We start from the raw sequence: 24,332 nt of genomic DNA, 5'->3' as shown, positions 1-24,332 counted from the left end.
ATATTCCATATTCCCAGGTCTAGTCCCCCCTCCCCCTTTCCCAACCAACAAACTTGTACGAGCACCCTTTGTAAGGGGCAGTCAGATCAAAATGAGCCAGTTGGGAAAAAAGTAAATAAATTATTTATTATTTCAAAAGTAGTTATCATAACTGTTAATACATTTATCTCACTGTGAGACATGACGATCAATGCCCTTATGGAAAGACGTTTGTGGCTCCTAACAGAACCTTGATTTATACCAAGGTGTGTGCGTCTTAAGGGCTTCCCAGCAAAACTTCCACAGCACAGTCAAAACAATCCTGGCAACAAAGACCTCTCTCAATGTGATTTCCATATTTCTGGGGCCCTGGAGAAATGCATACGGGCCGTCAATTTGCTTTCAGCGAAGAGGTGTGTGCCTGTGCACAATCATGGTTCCACAGGCAACTGCAAACATTTTTCCATGAAGGCACAGTCTGTCTTGGCTCCGAGTGGGATAAATGGCAATTACTTTTGAAATAATAAACAGTTTACTTATTTTCTATTTCTCATTTTCATTTGACTGCCTCCTTACGTTACTTAATCTCACACATCCCACAAAATAAACCACCAGACAACAATATAGTGACACAGAGGCTGGTAGACCAAACTGGGCTGGCTCACTTGCTTACCCCTTTTTCAGATTTCAAACTGCTGTTTCCACATGTAGTGTCACAAAAAAAAAATTTTGATAAAAAGTTGTAAATGGTAATATGCACCACATTTTTAAAACTTCTATATGTTACGTGCAGTACATTTCTTTTAACAGCACAAGTTAGAACTACATATGGAAATGCACAATGTATCCTACATTAATAATGCTTATCTATTTTTTGTTGACCACAGCTCATTTGTCCAGAATATCAAACAATGCTATTTACTCTCTCTTTCAATATATACAAATTTAGAATCTTTCAGTGAATCAAAAATTCACTTTTCTGAAGTACGGCATGCTCCTTGTTATAATTTAATATTAAGTAAATATCTAAGGATCTCTAATTGGTGTATAAACAAGTTGAGAAGCTAACTACATATTTCAGAAAACATGCTGCAATTGACCACAACACTGAAAATGGCTCTCACATGAATTAACATCAACTGTCACATGGGTTAGACCTGCTATAAATAGTTCTGAAAAGGCAATACAGTTTTAAGAGGCAGGTACAGGATTTATCCTGTTTCTTATGTCAACTTTTAGTTGACTACTTATTAAACCACATTATTTTAGTACAAAATTCAGTCTAAAACTTCCATACAAATTAGTTTCTCTTGTAAAGATCACAGGTTTATTAGCAATGGTATCAAATCTTCAGAGATTTTATGGTTAGCTAAATACTGGCAACCTCTTTAAAACAAATTTGTGCAAAAAATGACTAGAGTCTGAAGGCAAAACTATAATATTAAGTATTCAATTGGTTCTGGTTTGGGGCATGATTTGTGTAGTTTGAAGACTGATTTTCAACAGACTCTAAGTACGCAAGTCTTCTCCTCCTCAATTCTTCTGGATCCACCATGCCATCTGCCGCCTGACATTCGTTACTGTCACAGCCTGAAAATATAGACTTAATTAATAAAACAAATTTTACTGCAGAAACAGCTGAGTAAATAAGCACGTTCAATTAATGAGACCTTAAGGTGCAGCTGACCATCTTCAATAAACATATAATGCACGCTGAAGTAGAGCTCTATACCAATCCAACATAACTAACAACTATACATTAATTTACTATGTACATATTTTGTCACCTGGACTCCCTAGTTTGAAGGATGAGGGGTGCACAAAAAGAGTGCTCAAGCTACACATGTACCATGTTGGGAAATGGGTAATGTTGCCAACATCTATTTTCTTAAAGGAAAGAAAAAAATTCATTGCATGGTACCAGAGACCTTATCAGGCATTTGAAATAACTTCTCTGGTCAATGTAAAGCTGCAACTCTGCACTCATACCACTGTGGTACACGTGAGACAAGTCAGAAAATTTAAAGGTGCAGCATAAGTCCCACCTCAGTTACCAGCAGCTTCCTCGAAAGAGACGATGGAAGGGGAAGGGAGGAAATGTAAAACATGGCGAAATGAACGATTTACTCCAGGTTATCCGTATGTCCCTTGGTCATGGGGCGACCAATTATAGTACGTACAATGATGATTCTAGAAACTTAGTGCATTTAATTTAGTCTGCAAAGAAACATTGATGTCATTGAGTGCAATACGTTGATTATTTTGTGAAATGTGTACCTGTTACAGTATCAGTAGTGTGTGTGAAAGTAGTTGTCCATACTTTTAACAGAAATAAGGTTACCAAAGGTGTAGGATTTACTACTGTTTATGCCTGACAAAAAATCCCAGCATTACTCTTCACTTTTAGAATTGCTGCAGTGTAAGGCCAAGCCAGTCACAGTATGCCCTACAAAGCTGGTATATAAGATTGCAGGGTCATACAAACTTAACCTGTTCTGCATAGATAACTGACAGATGAATGTCCTCGGGAAGTGATTACGGGGAGGAATTTAACACTTTCAATGAGGAAACTAACATTCGCTCTTTTCAGTAGCAGATCTGGTAACTGTCATCTGCAGTTGCTATGACCAGAGACCGTTAACTAATAGGCAATGATTAAAGTTACAAGGACAAGGTCTATTAATCAATGCTGTCTCTGTTACCTCCTTTCAGCTACCCACCACAATTACTGGAATCACCCCCTTGAACACCACCTCTCTCTTACTCTAACAACCTGATTTTACCTTTCAAATTCTCCCTAGAGGAAACCTGATTTTTCTGAACATTACCCTGGTCTCAACCTTTCTCACCTCCTTGGATCAGATTGTAGCCAAAAGAATGGTTGGATTTCGATGGAGCAACATCAGTAGATTCATTGCATGCAGGGAGGGGGGAACCCCCACATCAGTCACATTCATAATTTTGCTCGTGACAAGCACCACTGTTATCTTAACTGTAGTGCCACATAGATCCCAACCTTACCCACCTTCCACACGCAGTCTTATACTACTAGTGTCAGCACATGAGGAAGAAGTGTATCAAAAGGGACTCCCATACATGATGTGAGACAAAGATTGACAGAAGAAGAACTGTTTAAAATTAACAAGCTGCAGCTACAGCAGCAGAGAGAATTTTGAGAGCCAAATTCTTCCAAGGAGGGAAAGATTCTAATGCACAAGGGCCCACTGCAACAGGTGGCCACTTGCTGTAATATAAAATACGCTTTGGTACTTCTCAATACTGTCCATCTGGACAGGATGGTCATCAAATAGGCAAATCTCGAGTCAGCATCTGCTGAAGTGTGGGCTTCCGCCATGCGGTCAATACTGCTCTGCCTTCATCCTGACACGACAACCTGATAGGGTGGTCCCATCAGCCACAGCATTGATGGGCCAAGGGTCGAACTGAGATCCTACCAGCCACTGAACCACTGGCTGCCTGTCATCTCCAGCCGTCGCCAACCAGAATTAGGCCCAGGGTTTATACCCAGATGCCTCCAGTGCCTCACACCAGCCAGACTAACAGCTGGCCAGCTTCACCTATGGCTGAGCCAGTACTTCTGGCAGCCTGAGTATGCAGATATCACAAGATCTTTTTGATGCGGTGCTGAGCTAGGCCTAGAATCATCCAGCTGCATCACTACTACTCAGACTGCACTGATGTCCGAGAGCACGACGCCTAGTGCCCATCTAATCTGAGCACTTGCCTTCATGTAAACACTGCCGAGGAAAATAAAGACTACCATTGCCAGTTAACTGTTTTTGACTATCGTGACCCACCATGTCCTCCATTAAAGGACGACCACACTTGTTAAAGTACACAGATTCAGGTAAATATTTAATTTTCCTTTACAAATTTGTAAATATATCCATGGCAATAACATACTGTGGAAAGTTTTGGATGCACATTCCATATTGGTCTCTTCAATAATGAGATGGTACAAAAATTGTGTTTGTGTGTGACGATTTGGTTAATATATATTAAGGTGACAGAAAATCAGTGTTTCATTCAGTACCTGGAATCCTCACTGAAACAATCAACCAAGCCTAGATTATGACAACGAGCTCAGTAGTTTGGAAAGTGTTACGTACAGAAATATGATTGGCGCATATACAGAACCGTAACCTCACCAAGTTTGCATTTTGCACTCTACAAATATTCTATGAGTGCCCCTCTGGTCACACACAGCGGTCAGGTTCATTCCGTACCTTATGTAGCAACATCCTGTCAATGGTCATTGCAGAACCACTGATGCATCTTCTTGAGCTGTTCCAGTGTTTTTGGTGGAGGGATTATGTAAACATGGTTCTTAACGTACCTACAAAGAAAAATGTCACTAGGTGTTAGGTCAGGTGACCTGGGAGACCAACGGAACAGAGCCACATCACCTTCACCACATGCCCAATCCAGATATGCGTAAGTTTGCCCTTTAGGAGTTGGTTGGAAGATGAAATTCTTTAAATCAGCAGTCAGTTGTGGAAACAACCACAACTGCAACGTATCAAGACAAGAGGTGACAGTATTCTCACAGATGAGAAATGGAAAATACCGCTTCGTCTAACACCGTACGTAAAACAATAACCTTCATCAAGTTTCATTCCTGCACCACCAATTTCATGAGGATTTTCCACTGCCCCCACCTTCTTATACTGTGGTGAGTAACCTTTCCAAATAAATGGAAGGGTTGCTTCATTGCTGAATATCAATTTGGAGATGAAATGTTCCTCTTCAAGTGCTTCCTGTATTGTGATGCATTTATCTTTTGGTTTTAATTGTTGCATGGGCTGCAGACAGTATGGTTGAAATGCAATCGCCCTTGCACATAGCTGCGGTATTCCAATTCATGGCTTCCATTGGACTGTTGACTTTTTTGATACTTGTATGAAACTTTGCCTCACCCTTGCCACTGTTGTGTTCGACACACTTGGACGCTGGTGCCTTTTCTGTATACAGACACAACCAGTGTCCCTAAACTGTCGATACTAATGCACAATGCTCTGTTTACAAGGCAGTTCTTTTCCACAATTCCTTCTGAACATACACTGCATTGTTGCAACAGATAACATTTAATATATTTCAACACACTAAAACACTTTTCTTGCTTTGTCGAGGCACTGCATCTTACTGCGAACTCGTGGGCACAATGCAAACACTGAGTTTACGCTTTTCTTCTTGCATCAATCATATATGTACATGTAATAGTTTGGAAAATACAGAACTTTGAAAATGAATGAATCATTTATAGTAGCCCCTATAGTAGATTGAAGGGTGTGTCTGAAGTGTTGACATATCGGTGACAAAATCTGTAATCTGTGTAAGTCATGAACTTTGAAGTTATTGCAATCCTTTCTTTTGAAAAACTTTCAATAAATGTTTACTTTTGTTTGCAATCAAGTAAACAAATGTAATGTGTAATGCCTAATAAATAAGTTAAAAAAATATGAATGAATACTAAAATAAAAAGTCTGAAAAATAAGCTATCAGAAAATAACATCAAAGTTAGCAAAGACCCAATATTGAAATTGGTTAAACACCAACAACAAAAGTGTGTGTGTGTGTGTGTGTGTGTGTGTTTGTGTGTGTGTGTGTGTGAGAGGGGGGGGGGGGGGGGATATCGGTCTGTAGTTACACCTCTCATTTCGTAAATCAAACAGTACTACTTGTTAACTGCTGGCATTAACAAAGAACCATATGATTATGTGCAATTCAATACTTAACAAGAAATCATCACTGCTTCAGAACGATACCAGAACCTTAATGTCAGCAAAGTTTGTTCAATTTTCTCGATAACAGTAAGTGAAAACTGAAAGTTGTAAGTATTTTTGGTGGGCTACTATAATATATAATTCCTGCTTGCATGAGATGGAATAGTCCACATATACTTTAACAAAGAACTCCACGAGTGTGAGGTTGCAAAATGCCAATGATGTTTACGGCATTTGAAACCCCACATATTGTCTACCACACAACCATAATATTGGCTGCTAATGGCAACAGGGCAGGCCTGGAGGTATCCAGTGGTGAGCACAGCATCAGGCTATGGAGCATAGTCAACGAGTAACTCACAACAGTGCTAGTGGTGCTGATACGAAGCAGAGCAATGGCAACAGAAACAGAAAGAAAACGGTACATTATTTCTAAAACAACAATTGTTGAAATTGACATTTCATCAGAAAGAATTCCAAGGAATTTCACAGAGTGAGAAGGAAGTGATAAAAGAAATATTAATGTTTCTTCAAGATGAGTCAGTGGAATGTATGGTGTCTTATACACCAACTGTCGGACATAGTACATGAGGAGTACAATGATGAGGGTATGTTCGACGTAGTTTCATCATCACTGACTGACAGGGAGCCACAAATCCCATCTCCACTGAAATGTAATGAAGGAGAATCATCATCCAAGGAGCAGGTACTAAACATAATTACGTAAATCGAAGATCATCCAAAGAACAGTAAAAAAACACAGTTATGAAGAGATTTCGTCAATTATGAAGAGATTCGTCCACAGGAATGTGACTTTGTAGTGCGTAAGAAAAGCTACAGATATTTAAGGGAGGACAAAACACACTTGGTACAAAAGCTGATGTTTGCGTGTTTCAAGGATGCTCGATACAGTTTACCAGGACCATGCACAATTGTGAGCTACAATGTAAAGCACATCAAATTGTGTATGACATACATTATGGTGATTTCAAGGGAAACAGTGCTATAGAACTGGAAGAAATTTTTAACAAAGCATCAACTTGACGATGCACAGCAAACTGTGGAATTGGCCCAAGAATTTGTAAATGAGATAAGCAAACTTATCCCATCATTCTGTAAGGAATTGATTTTCAACTCCAACCAATCAGGATTTGAAGAGGGAATGCATATGAGAGGAACACTGTAAATTAGAGGTACCAGAGAGTTATATCAAGATCAACTAACATCAGTTCCTCAATGTATTCATAGACAATTACATCGACTTTTATCCTGGATGGAAAATTGGCTGGAAAGTTATTTATTAAGCTGTGAGAAGTTGGAGGTACTCTGCCCCCTACAATTCTTTCTCATGTGCATGATCCTGCGAGGGCAATAGGGAATATTTATGTAACAGCAAGCAAGAGTGGGAAAATTGGCATACGGGAACAACAACTATGATAAAAGAACTGCTTTTGACCAATAGCTGGTCACTATAACTAGCTTTTGCTCAATTCCTGCATTGTGTATACAAATCATACTCCTTTAGAGCAAACTATCTCTTCTGAAAAGTGTATGACGTTGCAACATACCATCTGGAATCACTGGACAAATTCAGCCTCTGGATGTTTGTTTTTTCTGTTCCTATAAAACATTATCATACTACCTGCAGTTATGCCTTAAATGATACTTGGTTTCACGATAAGCTCCATGACAGACTGTTTCACATTCGATTACGTGCCATGATATTCCATCAGTTCTCATCACCCATTACACCAATTTGATTCTGTGCGCATTCTTTAAGAGTGGATACCTAGCTGAATGTCCTGCATGATTTGCAACTCCCAAGGAGTTTATCTTTGATCTTGATGGTGTGAACCTTTGTGATCACTGTAGCATGTCGTTTTTCATTCTGAGTTCACATGTTGACAATGTCCATTTGGTGAAGTGTAATACATACATCCCATAGCCGGTTGATCTCTGCACCTCTTGGACACTCATTTTCAGCTGCCCTCTAGATGTACATGATGAGTCATTAGCACTATTATTTTTCCTGTCATAATACACTTTCAAATGAGCCTTCTTAAAGATTGAACTTGCCACACTCAAGGGATTCCTTGTAAGATGTGCTACTAACCAAAAATATGTCTGGTTCAGTGCTTGCAGGTAAATTTAAAACAAATTATTTTGTATTTTTCCAAACAAAGGGAGTGTACTCAACAATATACTATCTCATGCACAGCGTAACACCTCACTATCTGACTTTTAATCCTACTTTTGTTATTGTAATAATGAAAAATTTTATTTCTGCTAAAATTTGCTTGTTAAAGTTCTAATAGCTTATCATGAGTGGAATCATGCTAATACTCAAACGTATTACATAAATTTAGTGGTGCAACTCACATTCCAGACTCATTTGAAGAGCTCTCTGCAACTCGTGCTCATCATCACCTTCAGTGTCATTTATCTTGGTCTGAAGACTAAGGCTAAGAGCTTTCTGAAGCTGCAGTTCTTCATCCTGGCTGATAGTGCGAGGTATTGGTGGTGCTCCATCAGCTGTGTCTGTGGTAAGACTTAACTGCAAGGCTCTATGGAACTGTGCATCACCCTGTAACATGAACGATAAAGATCAAATCAAGTACAACATACATCAGAAGTTGACATGTAAATTTATTCATTTATTTTAGTTTAGGTTTCAACAATAAGATCATTATATGAGTCGCACAAAACAACCAATCTTTTCATTTCATTAACTGAATAATGATTAAACACAATCAACAATTAAAGTACTAGTAAAATGGAACTGTCAAAAATTTAATTTCAAGTAATGAAAATCAGCTGGATTTGGGGACGACGAAATTCATGAAATACTAGTAGGAGCCTCGGGAATGATTTGGAAAACTCGAGGAAGATGGAAATTAGATTCCTGAAGACGATAAATGGAAAATATGTCAATATGAGTTCGAACTATACAGTCTTTTATTAATTGTATCCAATTCTTGCAGAAGCTAGTTGAAAACATAGCCAGCAAAGTAACACACATTTTTCAAAAAAATAAACAATGACATGCACCCCACATACAGATGATTTCTATGTTCCACTAAATAGGGGCAGCTGTTGTTTCAAGCAAGTGTATGCTGCCAACAAGGAGTCCCATGATATTTAGTATTGTGAAAGTTCTAGAGGAATTCCTAACTTATTAATTAGAGTCCTATATTAACACAGCAGATGGTGCCCGTAGGAAGACATTGGACTGAATGTATCTTTTGTACTTTAAGTGTGTTGCTCCAAAATTAGACAGCATTGACCTGTAAAGAAGCCTAAGGTGGCAGTGTTTCCAACTGATTCTTACAATAACAATGTAAGTGATTCTGTTCTTATGAGAGCATCCCAGTTATTCTCAATTCCAGAAATCTGAAGTTGTCTACTTTTTTGGCACAAATCTGCAGAAGTAATACATCAGCTCCAACTGAAGAGTATATGAATACACATGGACAGTGTGGTGATCACTGTTGCAGCTTCCCTTGACCTGGTACCAGTGAAAGACATGCCTGCAGCGGTGCACCCAATTGCAACACTGGACCCAAGAGCAGCATCACATTGTCTTCTCAGATGAGTCCCAGTTCTGAATACAGTGTCACGAAGGATGTGTGTGTGTGTGTGTGTGTGTGTGTGTGTGTGTGTGGAGGCTCTAAGGAGGACAAATGCTGCTAGATTGCTTTTTTCATCATCATACAGGCCCAGTAACTTCTGCAATGGTATAGAATATCATTGGGTGTACAACAGTGTCACCTCCTACTTGGACAGCCAGTAATTTGGATAGCAACCATTAAACAGGAAGCTTCATCTTGTCATTGAAAGCTCCGTGATGTCACCTTTGAACCAAAAATGGAAGGTTGTATGCTGCCCTTGCTGTTCTGACCTTAATACAGAGGGCATTAGACAGTTCCCCTGGCCAGCACATTCTCCAGATATCTAACACAAAATGACTGCCAAGAACCTGGCATGCCACCATGGCAACAACCACTACAAGTAATAAACTTTGGCATCAAGTTAAGTGGCATGGAATGATGTACCTGTTTGTCATCCAAACTCAGTTCAATGCAATGTCCGACCACGTTAAAGCTGTTATTGCTGCCAGAGGAGGCAGTTCTGTGTATGTAACTTCATTCCCTGTCCTCTCCCACAAACTGAATCGTATATTCTTCCAACTACACTGTACAAACACAATAAGTAAAATTTCACATTTGCTATCATTGCTGGTTTGCAATACGAATATCCGGTAGCGTATTTCATTATGTAAAAATTAATTAAATTGGGTGCATCTTTTTTAATAACCTGTGCAACATTGGATGCTTTCAAACATTGTTTTCTCTGAAAAACAGCACATTGGCCATGTAACAGGCAATGCCGTCAAGAAACTGATCACTGTTGGTAATGATATGGATGAAGTACCCTCCCAGAAGCAAGATTGCCAATGTTTCTTACTTTCCCAAACTAACACACAAGAAAGTGACCCTGAGATTACGAACAATATGCGTACACTGTAATTTTTAAATCAGGTTTGTGATGAAACAATGTTACTCATTTTGATTTAACCATTTCACAGCAAGGGCAGCCATGGGCCCCTAGAGTTGGAGCAGACAACAGGGCACCCCTCCAACGAATGAGACTAATTTGCACTATGTCACAGAGAGGAGTAAAAACCTCTGTGATGGGTAAAACGCAAAACTGAATCAGCCACTTCGGCATCATCTGCTAGCACCAGAAGTCGCACATCAGCAGGTTTAAGGCTCCAATGTAAGGTGGCCAAATTGGGGCAGTACAGTAAGACGTGGGCCACTGTCAGACAGGCATCACATCAACAGTCTGGAGAGTTCTCAGATCGGATGATGTGGCTGTGGGTCAGCCAAGTGTGACCACTGTGAAGCCGACAACAGACAGTGGACAGTAGATTTCCTGCAAGAAGCTGAAGGGAAGACCGCCAGTCATGGTCTCCTTTATGGTTCACAGTTTATTTGGAGAAACCAAGGCACACCAACCTGCATTCGAAGTCTCCAACAATTGTCAGCTAACAATCGGCCCAAGGTCCGGTTCCGGTACCCCCTCCTCCAAAGTCAGCATCCTGGTAGCCAATCTGACCAACAAGTCAGCATGTTCATTCCCTTTATCCCAATGTGAACAGGAGTCCATACAAAGACAACCAACCATCCAGGGTGGTGGACGTCATACAGGAGATCCTGGATAGTCGAGGTCACTGGCGATTAAGAATGACTCACCAGTGCAAGAATGAAGGTGGCTGATGGCTCGAGCAATGCCACCAACTCTGCAGTGAATACAATGCATCCATTCGCCATGAAGCGTAGTTCACTGCACCTTGCATGTGTGTAGGCAAAACCAGTTAGCCCATCAACCATAGAGCCATCAGTGTATACCATGTCTGAGCCTGGAAGGATGTCAAGGACATCCAGGAACAGGTAATGAAAAACTGTAGGCTCTGTAGAGTCTTTTGGCCCAAAGGAGAGGTCAGGGCAAATCTGAGGTCAGGGCAAATCTGAGGACAGAGTACACATCACGATGACACATGCAGTTTCACGCTGACAAGAGGTGACAGTGAGAACAATTGAGTTCAGAGCAGAGACTGTATGCAAACTATGATCATAGCTCCGAATCTTGGCATCTGTTGCGGGAAGTAGATCTCCCTACCAGGAAAAAGGACACGGTAGTTCCGTTGGTTGATTTGGAGATTAAAAGAACTAAAGTGCAAGGGTATCAGTCCCTTTTTCCTTAGTCACAGACGTCTCTGAGAGAAACCATACCCAACAAGAATCCTTTCGCCTGAAATCTGGGGAAGGAACAAAATGCATAAAGTATGTGCGCACCCACACTGAAGTAGGAAACGAGAGTATCAAGCCCAAATTAAAAACATTAACTAAAAGCAAAAAAAGCAGTGGAAAGTGTTAAAACAGTGTAGTAGATGGCCTTGGCTAGCTGATCACAAGAATACAAAAGGATGAGCCAGCCACTATGCAACACACTAAGATCTCCAGCCTAGAAGCACACGGCAAGGAAAACACAGATGGTGAAAAGACAAACACTAAGTTGAACAGGCAGCATCAGAGGGAGTGAGGAAAAGCAAAAAATGCAGGGAGCATGAGGATCTGGAAGACAAGGCCAGGAGACCAATGTTAGAGTGAGTGATAAAAATCCCCTCTCGAATAAAACTTAAAACTAGGTCACATGTTGAGGCACTGTCACCTATAATTGAAGGGAGCATGCCAGGGATATTAAAAGTCCACCTCAGGGAGGCTAGATTGGGACAGTCCGACAAGATGTGGACTACTGTCAATCAAGAACCGCAGCAAGACTGGGGTGGGTCCTTGCAATGGAAGAGATGACCATGAGTCAGCCAAGTATGCCAGATGCGGAGCCAGCAAAGGACAATGGGGTCCCTGCGAGTGGCTCACATGCATGACCTCCAAACATGTGTGTCCTTTATAGCACATAAGTTATTTAGCATAGTGAGGGTGTGCCATTCAGTATTCTAGATACCTAAAACTTTACAGAGTAATACTGATCGGAGATCAGTTTCTGGTGTGCCGATATCCAGAGTTGGTTTACTGGTAACCTGTTTGGCCAGCCTGTCAAGTTCATTTTCCGTGTTTCCGACATGACCTGGAGTCCAGATGAAGGTTACCAAACATCCAAATTGTTCGAGGGCATAAATAGGCTACTGGACAGTAATTACCAAAGAATGGTGAGAGTAGCACTGCCCAAGAGCTTGTAGGCTGCTTAAGGAGTCCCTACAGATGAGGAAGGACTCACCAGTGCAGGAGCATATATGCTCAAGAGTGAGAGAGACGGCTACCAAATGTAGGAAAACACTGCAGCCACCCAGCAAGGAGTGCTGTACAGTATGTCCAGCATGAGCATAAGCAAAGCCATCATTGTAGACTATTTCTCAACCCTGGAAGGCTCCAAGAATAGAGAAAAATTGGTGGCAGCAGGCCTCAGGATGAAATGAGTCTTTTGGGCCTTATGACACATCCAAGCAAAGCTGTGGCCGAGGTATGGACCAGGGAGGTGTAGGTGGATTGACCCAGAGAAAAGGTGGTAGAGGGGAAAACTAGAGCTCAGAAAGAAGGGACCAAACACGAACTGCCAGCTTAATCCCTCACCTGGGCTGCTGTTGTGGATGGTGGATTACCCTGTTTGGGAAGACTAGGCCATAATTTGGAGGCTCAGACGAACTACGAACATGTACGGCATAATTAACAAGCAGTTTTTGTTACCTAATCCACAATGGAAGGATCCCAACCTCCACGAGTAGGCTATTTACAGGGCTTGTTCAGAAAGCTTCTGTCACAAGCTCAACCTCACAGTGGTTTATTGGATCCAGTATCCACAATGTTGAGGGTGATGCCAAACTGTAAGCCAGACATCCATAATCAAGGTGGGACTGTATCTGAACTTTACAGAGCTGCAGAAGAGTAGAGCGATCTGCATCGCAGCTAGTGTTACTCAGGCAGTAGAGAGTGTTAAGAGGCTGCCAGCACTTTTTGCTTAAGCTGACAAAGATGGGGAAGCCAACTCCTAAAAAGCAATAAGTCTCAACTACGTTAAGTAGTTGGTCATCAAGGTAAAGTTCTGGATGTGGATGGACAGTATGACTACAGAAATGCACGACGCAAGTTTTGGCGGCTGAAAACTGAAAGCCATGGGTGAGGGCCCATGACTGCACTCAGACAGCGTTCAGCAACGCCAATACTAGAGAGGCAAAAGTGAATGAAAAAATCATCAGTATATAGGGAAGGTGATATTGAGGACACCACAGCTGATGCTAGACCATTAATGGCCACTAAAAAGAGAGGAACATTCAATACAGATCCCTGTGGAATCCCATTCTCTTGGATATGGACTGACCTGCGGAAAGCACCAACTTTGAAGTCAGACAGTACAGAAGAACAAAAAATTCTGTATGAAGATCAGGAGCAGGCCCAAGAGACCCCACTTGTGTAATGTAGTGAGAATTTGATGACTTCAAGTTGTGACAAAAACCTTTTTTAAGTAAAAAATGACAGCACTAATGTGTATGCCGGGAAACGGCTGTACAGACAGCAGACACTAGGTATACCAAATTATCATTGGTGGAACAGACTTGGCAGAAACCACCCTGGGACGGAGCCGGAAGTCTCCAAGACTCAAAGAGTCAACACAGTCACAAACAACCTACAAAAAACATTTGTGAGACTATTGGGGCGGTAGCTGTCCATCTCCAGGGTGTCCTTACCAGGTTTCAGCACTGAGACGATGACACTTTCATACCATTGCGATGGGAACTCTCCCTTGCTCCAGTGCAGTTGAAGACGGCAAGGATGTGTCACTGGTAATCCACGGTCTGGCCGTGGAGCTGTAGAGAGACAATGGGCAAGGGCACTGAGGAATTCCCACTCACTAAATGGAGCACTGTATGGCTCAAGTTGACATGTAGTAAAAGAGAAGCGCTTCTGTTCCCCTTCTGTTGTTGGATATGAAGGGCAGGTTGATAATTCTCAGATGCACAAGTTCGGGCACAATGTGCAGCAAAATGTTTGTTGATTGCATCTGGGTCAGTATAGATAGCTGCATTCTTGGAAATCCCAGGTACACCTGCGGGGGTCTGGAATCAGTAAAGGTGTCTGACCTTCATCCTAACTGGAGAAGGATAGGTATGTGATCCAAAGGCGGAAATGTACTGTTTCCAACACTCCTGCTTCCATCTTCTGATTAACTGGTGGGCACAGACACAGAGGCTTTTGAAGGCAATGAGGTGCTCCATTGATGGGTGCCACACTCATGACGTTGGACAGTCTGCCTATGATCTCTAATGGGCTCAGCAATTTCTGGCGATCACCAAGGCACTGTCTACCCCCCCCCCCCCCCCTTTCTATGTACCGACTTGACAGAAAAATCCTAGGAAGTTCTGGTCTTACGTTAAATCAGTAAGTGGCTTGAAACAGCATATCCAGACACTCCGGGATGATGATGATGGCATTGAAACAGAGGATGACACGCGTAAAGCTGAAATACTAAACACCTTTTTCCAAAGCTATTTTACAGAGGAAGACCGCACGGCAGTTCCTTCACTAAATCCTCACACAAACGAAAAAAATGGCTGACGTCGAAATAAGTGTCCAAGGAATAGAAAAGCAACTGGAATCACTCAACAGAGGAAAGTTCAACAGAGGAAAGTCCACTGGACCTGACGGGATATCAATTCGATTCTACACAGAGTACGCAAAAGAACTTGCCCCCCTTCTAACAGCCGTGTACCGCAAGTCTCTAGAGGAACGGAAGGTTCCAAATGATTGGAAAAGAGCACAGGTAGTCCCAGTCTTCAAGAAGGGTCGTCGAGCAGATGCGCAAAACTATAGACCTATATCTCTGACGTCGATCTGTTGTAGAATTTTAGAACATGTTTTTTGCTCGCGTATCATGTCGTTTTTGGAAACCCAGAATCTACTCTGTAGGAATCAACATGGATTCCGAAAACAGTGATCGTGTGAGACCCAACTCGCTTTATTTGTTCATGAGACCCAGAAAATATTAGATACAGGCTCCCAGGTAGATGCTATTTTCCTTGACTTCCGGAAGGCGTTCGATACAGTTCCGCACTGTCGCCTGATAAACAAAGTAAGAGCCTACGGAATATCAGACCAGCTGTGTGGCTGGATTGAAGAGTATTTAGTAAAGAGAACACAGCATGTTGTTATCAATGGAGAGATGTCTACAGACGTTAAGGTAACCTCTGGCGTGCCACAGGGGAGTGTTATGGGACCATTGCTTTTCACAATATATATAAATGACCTAGTAGATAGTGTCGGAAGTTCCATGCGGCTTTTCGCGGATGATGCTGTAGTATACAGGGAAGTTGCAGCATTAGAAAATTGTAGCGAAATGCAGGAAGATCTGCAGCGGATAGGCACTTGGTGCAGGGAGTGGCAACTGACCCTTAACATAGATAAATGTAATGTATTGCGAATACATAGAAAGAAGGATCCTTTATTGTATGATTATATGATAGCGGAACAAACACTGGTAACAGTTACTTCTGTAAAATATCTGGGATTATGCGTGTGGAACAATTTGAAGTGGAATGATCACATAAAATTAATTGTTGGTAAGGCAGGTACCAGGTTGAGATTCATTGGGAGAGTCCTTAGAAAATGTAGTCCATCAACAAAGGAGGTGGCTTACAAAACACTCGTTTGACCTATACTTGAGTATTGCTCATCAGTGTGGGATCCGTACCAGATCGGGTTGACGGAGGAGATAGAGAAGATCCAAAGAAGAGCAGCGCGTTTCGTCACAGGGTTATTTGGCAACCATGATAGCGTTACGGAGATGTTTAACAAACTCAAGTGGCAGACTCTGCAAGAGAGGCGCTCTGCATCGCGGTGTAGCTTGCTCGCGAGGTTTCGAGAGGTTGCGTTTCTGGATGAGGTATCAAATATATTGCTTCCCCCTACTTATACCTGCCGAGGAGATCACAAATGTAAAATTAGAGAGATTCGAGCACGCGCGGAGGCTTTCAGACAGTCGTTCTTCCCGCGAACCATACGCGACTGGAACAGAAAAGGGAGGTAATGACAGTGGCATGTAAAGTGCCCTCCACCACACACCGTTGGGTGGGTGGCTTGCGGAGTATAAATGTAGATGTAGATGTAGACCAGGTGCTCTCCCCGTGGGCACCACCTAGGCTCAATAGAGGACACCTAGCAGGATGGCCAGTGCAGAGAGTCCCAATGCCCCAGGTAGATAGGCACCTACTCCTTGGCACACGTGGGCAATCTGTAGCACAGGCATTAGCAGTGCGATCACTGTGTTGTCAGGGGCCTATGACCAAAACGGTTCATGACCCTTCCCCCCCCCCTCCCTCACTACCCCCCCCCCCCTCCCTCACTACACATTGGCACCCGCGCTGGATACTAGATGCAAATGAAGAATCCATTATCATGTAGATGCAGTAGGTGACAGTGCACAATGGATGTAAATTATGCACTCCCTAAGGTGTCCTTGCCCATAAGGCTGAATTAAAGGGGCATTTACACTTCCATTACAATAATAGGTACAGAACATCTCAGTGCACAATAGATAGAAGATGCAGTACATAGGGCATCCTTGCCCAAATGACCCGCACTTCAGTAGAATTTTGAAAGGTGAAGGTCAAACAATAAAATGGGACCAAAACTTATAAAGACAAAAACCAGGAGTCTCCTTTTAGTCATCTCTTACAACAGACCTCCAGTCTATTCTAGCCCCCAAACCCGCAGGGAGTTCAGATGCTCTGGGAAGCAGTAAATGTGTATTGCATAGCTGAGCAGCAGTTGTTGGCACTGCATCTGTAGGGCAGGAACATCATCCTCTGCAAATAGGCTGTTCACAGGGCTAGTCCAAAAGGCACCAGTTGCAAGATGGACCCCAGAATGGTGGGTCGGGTCCAGCATATGCAATGTTGAAAGCAATGCTGAGCCATATGCCGCGCTCCCATAGTCAAGAGGAGACAGGATCAGAGCTTCGTACAGCTGCAAAAGTATGGAGCAGTCTAAACCCCAGCTGGTGATACTAACACAGCACAGAGTATTACGGTGCAACCAGCATGTTTGCTTAAGCTGATGAAGATGGGGAAGTCATGTCAACTGAGCATCGAAGATCAGTTCCAAAAAACAATAATACTCCACCACATTCAACATCTGGTCCTTGAGGTAGAATTCTGGTTGGAGTCAGACAATATGACAGTGACAGGAGTACATGACATGTCTTAGGAGCGGAAAAGCAGAAGCCAGCGGTTAGATTTCAGGACTTCACCCTGCAGTCAGCATTCAGCAACACCCACAGTCGAGGAGCAATAGTAGATGCAAAAGTCGTCAGCATACAGGGAGGGTGACAAAGTAGATCTCACAGCTGCAGCTACCCCATTGGTAGCCACCAGGAAATGGGGCACACTGAATACAGAGCCCTGTAGGACCCCATTCTCTTGTATATGGGGAGTACTGTGGGAACCACCAACCTGAACCCAAAAAGTACGAGGCAAGAAGTCCTGGACAAAAAGCCCCCGAGACCCCTCTCACAGTGGGTAGGATGATGTGGTGATGCCAAGTGGTGTCTTAAGTCTATACAAGACAAAGAAGACAGTGATAAAATGTTGAGGCTGACCAAATTGCGGACTCCATGCAGACCAAATTGTCAGCACTGTTGCAACTTGCAGAGAACATCAATGAGGCTAATTGGTCAAAGCTGTCCATCTCATGAGGCGCTTACCCAGTTTCAGTACTGGTACAATCATGCTTTCTTGCCACTGAGATGTGAACTCACTCTCACTCCACACGTGGTTAGAAATGGCAAGGATGGGACAATGCAAATCCACTGATAAGTGTTTGAGCATTTGGCAATAGATGCGGTCTGGTCCTGGAGCTGTGTCACGGCGAAGCGGTAGGGCAATGAAGAATTCCCACCCACTGAATGGAGCATTATAAGGTTCCAGGTGACATGCAGTAAATAGTAAAGGAAGTCAATCTACCTGCTATTTGAGGACACAAAATGCAGGCTGATAATTCTCAGATGCAGAGGCTCAAACATAATAAAAAGCAACGTGTTCAGCAACAGTGTCTGTATCTTTGTAAACACCACCATTCACAGAGATCAATTCACAGAGATACCAGGTGCACTTGTGAGGTACTGGTGCCCACAGAGGCGTTGAATCTTTGCCCAAATCCACGAAGGATGGGTACATGGTCCAATGGGAGTAACACACCACTCCCAGCATTCTTGTTTGTTTTACAAGGTGGCGGACCTAGGCAGGAAGCCGTTTAAAAAGCAATGAGGTGCTCCACTGAAGGATATCACTTATGGCACTGGAGAGGCCTCTGCAATCTCTAATGGCCACGGCAAATTCAGGGGTCCACCGAGGTAATGTCTTCCGGTCAGGTGATCCCAAGGAAGAGGATACCATAGGCAGCTGCTGAGACAGAATGGCTGCAGTTGTGCTCTAGACAACTGCATCGTGAAAGCATCCCAAGCAGCTTTGGAGAGAGCCATCTGGGTACACGCTCAGGGGAGTGACACAGTTTACGACCTCTCTATTGCGGCCAGTGGTTGTAGTTCCACCCTACAAATGGTTGTAGGCATTGAAGTCACCCAATATTCGGAAGGGCGGGGACAGCTCAGAAAACAGTGCAGACGTGTTTTGGAACATTTCATCGTCAGAGGGAAATGGAAAATTCCAGAGATGTCTTCACGTGAACAGCCACAGCCATGAAAGTCGTGCTGAGTGGCACATATTTGCTATAGACACAGTCCCACAGTCCAGAACATACATGCAACCACCACCTAATGTGCTTTCATAGCCAGTTCAAATCTTAAAATAGCCCGACAGCCATGGAGGGTAGGGCCCGCATTGCTGGCAAACAAGTTGCTGGAGGGCGATGAGGGGGGGGAAAAAAAAAAAAAAAAAAGAATCGCACTAAACGTGCCGTAGCACAGCCAAGTGGCAGACAAAGAAACTACAGGTCCACTGGAGGATCACACTATTGGTATCTATAGGGGCATGAAGGGACCAAGGAGGCAAGTCATGAATCAGTGCTGCCTGCTGCCACCGTAATTACAGATTTGTTTCCAATCGGGCATTGGGGGAGGGGGTGTCCAGGGCCATAGAAACCATAAGGAACACTGCCTCGGACACAGAGGCATATCATGCAAGTTCTGCCAGCAATGGGCCATCAGAATCTCTTCTTGTCCTTAGATCACTGATACGCTCCTGCCAGGGCTTATCTGCCCCAGATTCAGGGACAGAGGAGGAGCACAAAGTCTTGCGACCTACAAATTGTGGCACTTTCAGCCATCAGGTTAGCAGAGTCTTAGGAAGGGAGTATCCCAAGGGCACTCTTCCCCATATAAAGGGTACCAGAGAAAGGTGTTGCTTCTCTGGCTAGGGGTTGGGGGCTGACATCCCCGGCAGATTGAGCATCACTGCTCCCAAAGGAGGTGTGGGGGGAAGCAGGAGAAGGAGGATCCCAACCACCAGAGGGGTGGCTGTAGTCAGGCAGCCCCAATAGCCAGATGTAGAAGACACGGAGGGTGATGACACAGTCATCAAAGAGACTCATGCTGTAGCAGTAGCATACATCATTGCTATATGCGTAGTATGTCAGCAATCTTACTTCTTCTTGCCTTTTTGAAATGTGAAGTGGTCAAGGGACTTTTATTCCTGGATTTTCTTGTCACGCTTGAAAATGGTGCACTCTGGTGAACAGGGGAATGGTGCTGCCCACAGTTGATGGGGAGGGGGGGGGGGGGACATAAGGAACATTTGTGTGCAACTGATGGCCACAACCTTACAGACAGGGCTGGCATTGCAACACATGCATTTGCAGAACCACATGAAGAGGAATATATGGCTCGACAACACAGCAACACACCATTACCTTGACCTTGTCATGTAATGAGTAATCTTCAAAGGCCAAGATAAAGGCTCCACTATACACTCTGTTGTCTTTTGATCCCCACTGGACATGACAGACAAAATGGACACCTCGTCGCTCCAAATTAGCACACAACCTGTCAACAGTTCGTATAAGGAAATCTCTGAAAATGCTACCCTGAACCATATTTAGACTTGTGTGTGTGTGTGTGTGTGTGTGTGTGTGTGTGTGTGTGTGTGTGTGTGTGTGTGTGTGGAGGGGGGGGGGGGGTTATAATGACAGGGATATCACAGGCAAGCAGCACAGGAGAGGCCGTTTTAAGCAGAATGGAACCACTTTCCTTTTTTGAAATTGCTGCCGCTTCCCCAAACTTGTCTTTGAGGTGTTCTACAAAGAACAAAAGCCTTGTAGTCAAAGAGGGATCCCCGTCCATCCTACAATAAACCAAGTATTGGGGGGAGAGGGGGCGTATTTCTCGCCTTGTCTCTGAGCCCTATATTCCTCCCATGGCATAGCCAAGGAAAGAAACATTCTGGGCTCATATATCTCCCATTATAATATGTCTTAGCTTCATAAGAGACTGCTGGCGCTGTATAGCCACCAGTGGAAGAATGTTTAACTTGCTTCATGTGCAAATCTTTTTCCACTGTACCACCCATTCCAGATGGGGCATCTCCTCGCAGGTACCACCCAGCCACAGGAATAGTTACCTGGCGAGTAAACCGTTGCCCAAAGTGCCCGTACCCCAGCTCATGCACCAACACTGCAATCCCTATGTGGTCAAGGGGCTACCACCACTGTGCAGGTACCTGATGCTAGTGCTGGCTCAAACTTTTCTCTCATGAGGCTTAGGAAGTCTCTTCAGCGTACCCTTGTAAAACAAGATACCATGCTGAAGCTTATCACAACATGGTATTGAGTCAGTCAGAAGTTCTGGAAGTGTTGGATTCTGAATTCTGTATATGGGGCTGGCATTTGCCCACAATGGGGCTGACCATCACTGTTGTGTGTTTTGCTAATTCATATGTTGGTGCACCAGTGTGAGTAACAATTGGATAGAATGGCATTACATCTTGCAGTGGTTTAACCGCAAAGTGTTTGTATTTAGCATTTTATCTGCAGGTGGTCAACTGCCATGCCCTGTTGGCTTGAGCCTACTAATGCCGAGCATCTCAACAGAAGGACAAAGCAGACTGAAACAACAAGGTGCGCCTTTCAGCCTCCCTTGTCTTTCTGCTGAGAGGACCAAATCACACAATCTTTGGTGAAGGTCACTGATCATTTCAGAGGGCAGTGAGAGGATGCAGTACACTCAACACAGACTTAAGAGGACCTCAAGAGAACTCTTCTCGCTTCATCTTCGCTGGTGTCTACACTCTCCTGATTTGTGGGTGTGGATAGGTTCAGTTACCTGGTCTCAAGCCAACAGGGCATGGCAGTTGGCCATCTGTAGTTGAACTGCTAAACACTAAAGCCTTATAGCTCAACTATTGCAAGTGGAACCTCAGTGAACTGTCATCAAATGTACGGAGAAAATAATTGATCATGATACCTTATCTGTACTAAGAAAAGGGTGAATCCAACACTAACACCGATAACCCTACTAGTGGCAGAATTCATCAGTTCAGTAAGGGAGAGAGGAAAGCACTTGAGTTGTTCCAAGAAGGTTGTGAGATAGACTTTTTCCCACATGACAAAGATAATTGTACAATTCTAATATCACATCAAGTACAGAAGGCACTTTACGGACTACCTAAAGTCCATGAGGAAGAAATGCTGCTTCCTCCAGTTGTTAGCAATGTTGGCACACCGACACATGAATTAGCAAAACATCTGATAGTGATGTTCACCTCCTTTGTGGGCAAATTCCAGCACCACATACAGAATTTTGTGTATTTCAGGCAAATTCCAGCACCACATACAGAATTTTGTGTATTTCATCCAGACACCCAGAAGAACATTTAACTGACCACGAACACTTGACTGTGAGCCTTGATGTCTTATCTCTCTTTACAAAGGCACCCCTAAATGACTCCCTAAGCCTCATATGAGGAAAGTCTGGGCCAGTGCTAAGGAAGTTGTTTGAATCTGTGCTTAAGTCAACTTATTTTCTATTTGATGTAAATCACCATGACTAAATAGATGAGGCAGCGATGGGCTACCTGTTATCAGCAGCAGCCAATATGTTTATGGAGTAATTTGAAAGAGTAGCCCTGAAGTTGGCAGTCTACGAACTCCTCATGCTTTTTCCAACATGTAAATGATATTTTGTAATCTGGCTGCACGAACAACATTGCCTTCAAGACTTCATCCAACACCTAATTTCACTGCACCAGAACATTACATTCACAGTAGAGATGGGGGAGAAAAAAAATCAACTTCCTTTTTTGGATGTGCTCATCAGTAGAGACCAGATGTCACCCTAGGACACAGTGTTTACCATACACTGACACATTTTTACTTGCACATAATTCCTACTGCCATGCCCTTTCATAATTCGAAGGAGTCCTAAAAACTTTATTGCACAGAGCACATGTCTGACTCTGACAGTCTAGCAATGTAACTGCAGCACTTACAGGCTGTATTCTACTTGAAGTTAATGGCAACCATCAGATACAACATCCCTTAGATCAATGTAGCCAAGTGCACAGCCAGGTGAGGAGGAAGAGAACCCTGTTGCAATGGTAAATATCCAATATGCCAGGAACACATCAGCAAAAAATCGGAACAATACTCCGGAAACATGTCAAGTCCATGTTCTGCCCATTAACCAAGATAAATGCCTTACTGGGAACATTCAAGAATGATCTAGGATTAGACAAACTAGGAGTCTACAAAATCACTTGCCACTGTGGGAAAATGTATGCGGGTACAGTACAGGAGAGATGCACTGAGCATAAAAATCACTCTGACAATGAACAGCAGACGAAGTCCACTGTGGCAGATAACAGACCACTGAAATGTACTGAATTACGAAAGCATAAAGTTTTTGCAACAATCCAACGTCTTCTCGAATTTTATTCTAAAACAAGGCTGTAGAGATCTAGCTACACAATGGATATAAACTACACAATGGATCAATAAGTAAGGACAGTGGGTTTGAATTAAGCACAGCATGGGATCCAGCCTTGAGAACAATCAAAACATAGCAGCAATCTTTACAGAAATTCATTCCTATCGTAAGAACCACAGAGACAAACGTCTGACACTGGCCTCAGCACTGCTGAGAATCCTTGATTGACTCCCAGTATTGTGCTTCCCCCACAGGAGGGGAGGGGGGGGGGGGGAGATATTGTAAAGGCAGAAATCAGTCAGTCATTAGGAACACCTCAAGACAGCAGGAAGTCAGCTTGCTCTAATATTGTGCCTTCTGGATTACACTACCCGGCTGAATACCCAAGAAATGTTCAAGGCTTTTCTGTGCTGGGAAAAAAATGAAATCACACATGTATAAATGTTGATAACAACATAAAATACCCAACATATGGCTGTGATGACAAAGTACATAAATGTCAGATTTTTATTTTTTATTTTAACATGTGTTATAGTGCAGTTCTGCAGTATTCAAATTGATAATGACAACATGGCCAAAACTGGAATAGTTGGTTTTATAAATAAATAATTCTACAGTGAAACATGACCATGATGTCAAAAATTCCACAAGGAATATTTCTTTCACTGGCCATCTTCATACTCATAATGGATGAAGTTTTAAATGTAGTCAAAACGAACCAACTAATATCTTGGTTTTTGCAAATGATGTAATGATATAATGATTTGGTTGAGAGAAAAGTTAAGGTATTAAATTGATTGCACAGCAACATAAAACATGATTAAGACACATCGTGTTTATGCTCCACAATGTGACTGCTGATGCACGTTTATTCTTAATTTTATATAATTATTCCTTACTTTGCGTTTCAACGTTTTCTTGGGCTATTTTGTGTCCTTGTATTTCATATTACTAAATGTTTCCAATAAAATAAACAAATTTAAACCACAACATTTTTGGTAATTCCAACATGATCTCCAGCATTAACTGATGCTTCCCACAGTGTGCCGCTTGGAAAGTCAAATGAAGAACCATTGTGCCAACCACACTGTGCCTTCTGCATACTGAACCATAATTTTATAATGCAAGATCCGCCACTGACAGCTGATGTACCTACTAGGG

General features: G+C 42.9%; 1 protein-coding gene across 1 annotated transcript in view; it reads right to left on the bottom strand.

The window, feature by feature from the left end:
- Nucleotides 1-1,056: 1,056 nt before the first annotated feature.
- LOC126188268 (ataxin-3-like) overlaps nucleotides 1,057-24,332 on the bottom strand; it is a 146,600-nt gene continuing 123,324 nt past the window's right edge. The window contains exons 6-7 of the mRNA XM_049929838.1: nucleotides 8,103-8,307; nucleotides 1,057-1,569 (exon numbers count right to left, since the gene is read on the bottom strand). Coding sequence (XP_049785795.1) covers nucleotides 1,421-1,569; nucleotides 8,103-8,307 — 354 coding nt within the window. The 3' untranslated portion in view covers nucleotides 1,057-1,420. The remainder of the gene's footprint in view (nucleotides 1,570-8,102; nucleotides 8,308-24,332) is intronic.

This window comes from Schistocerca cancellata, chromosome 5 (genome assembly GCF_023864275.1).
Source record: "Schistocerca cancellata isolate TAMUIC-IGC-003103 chromosome 5, iqSchCanc2.1, whole genome shotgun sequence".
NCBI lineage: Eukaryota > Metazoa > Arthropoda > Insecta > Orthoptera > Acrididae > Schistocerca > Schistocerca cancellata.
Note: the sequence above shows the minus strand (reverse complement) of the source record. Positions and strands in the feature narration are given on the sequence as shown.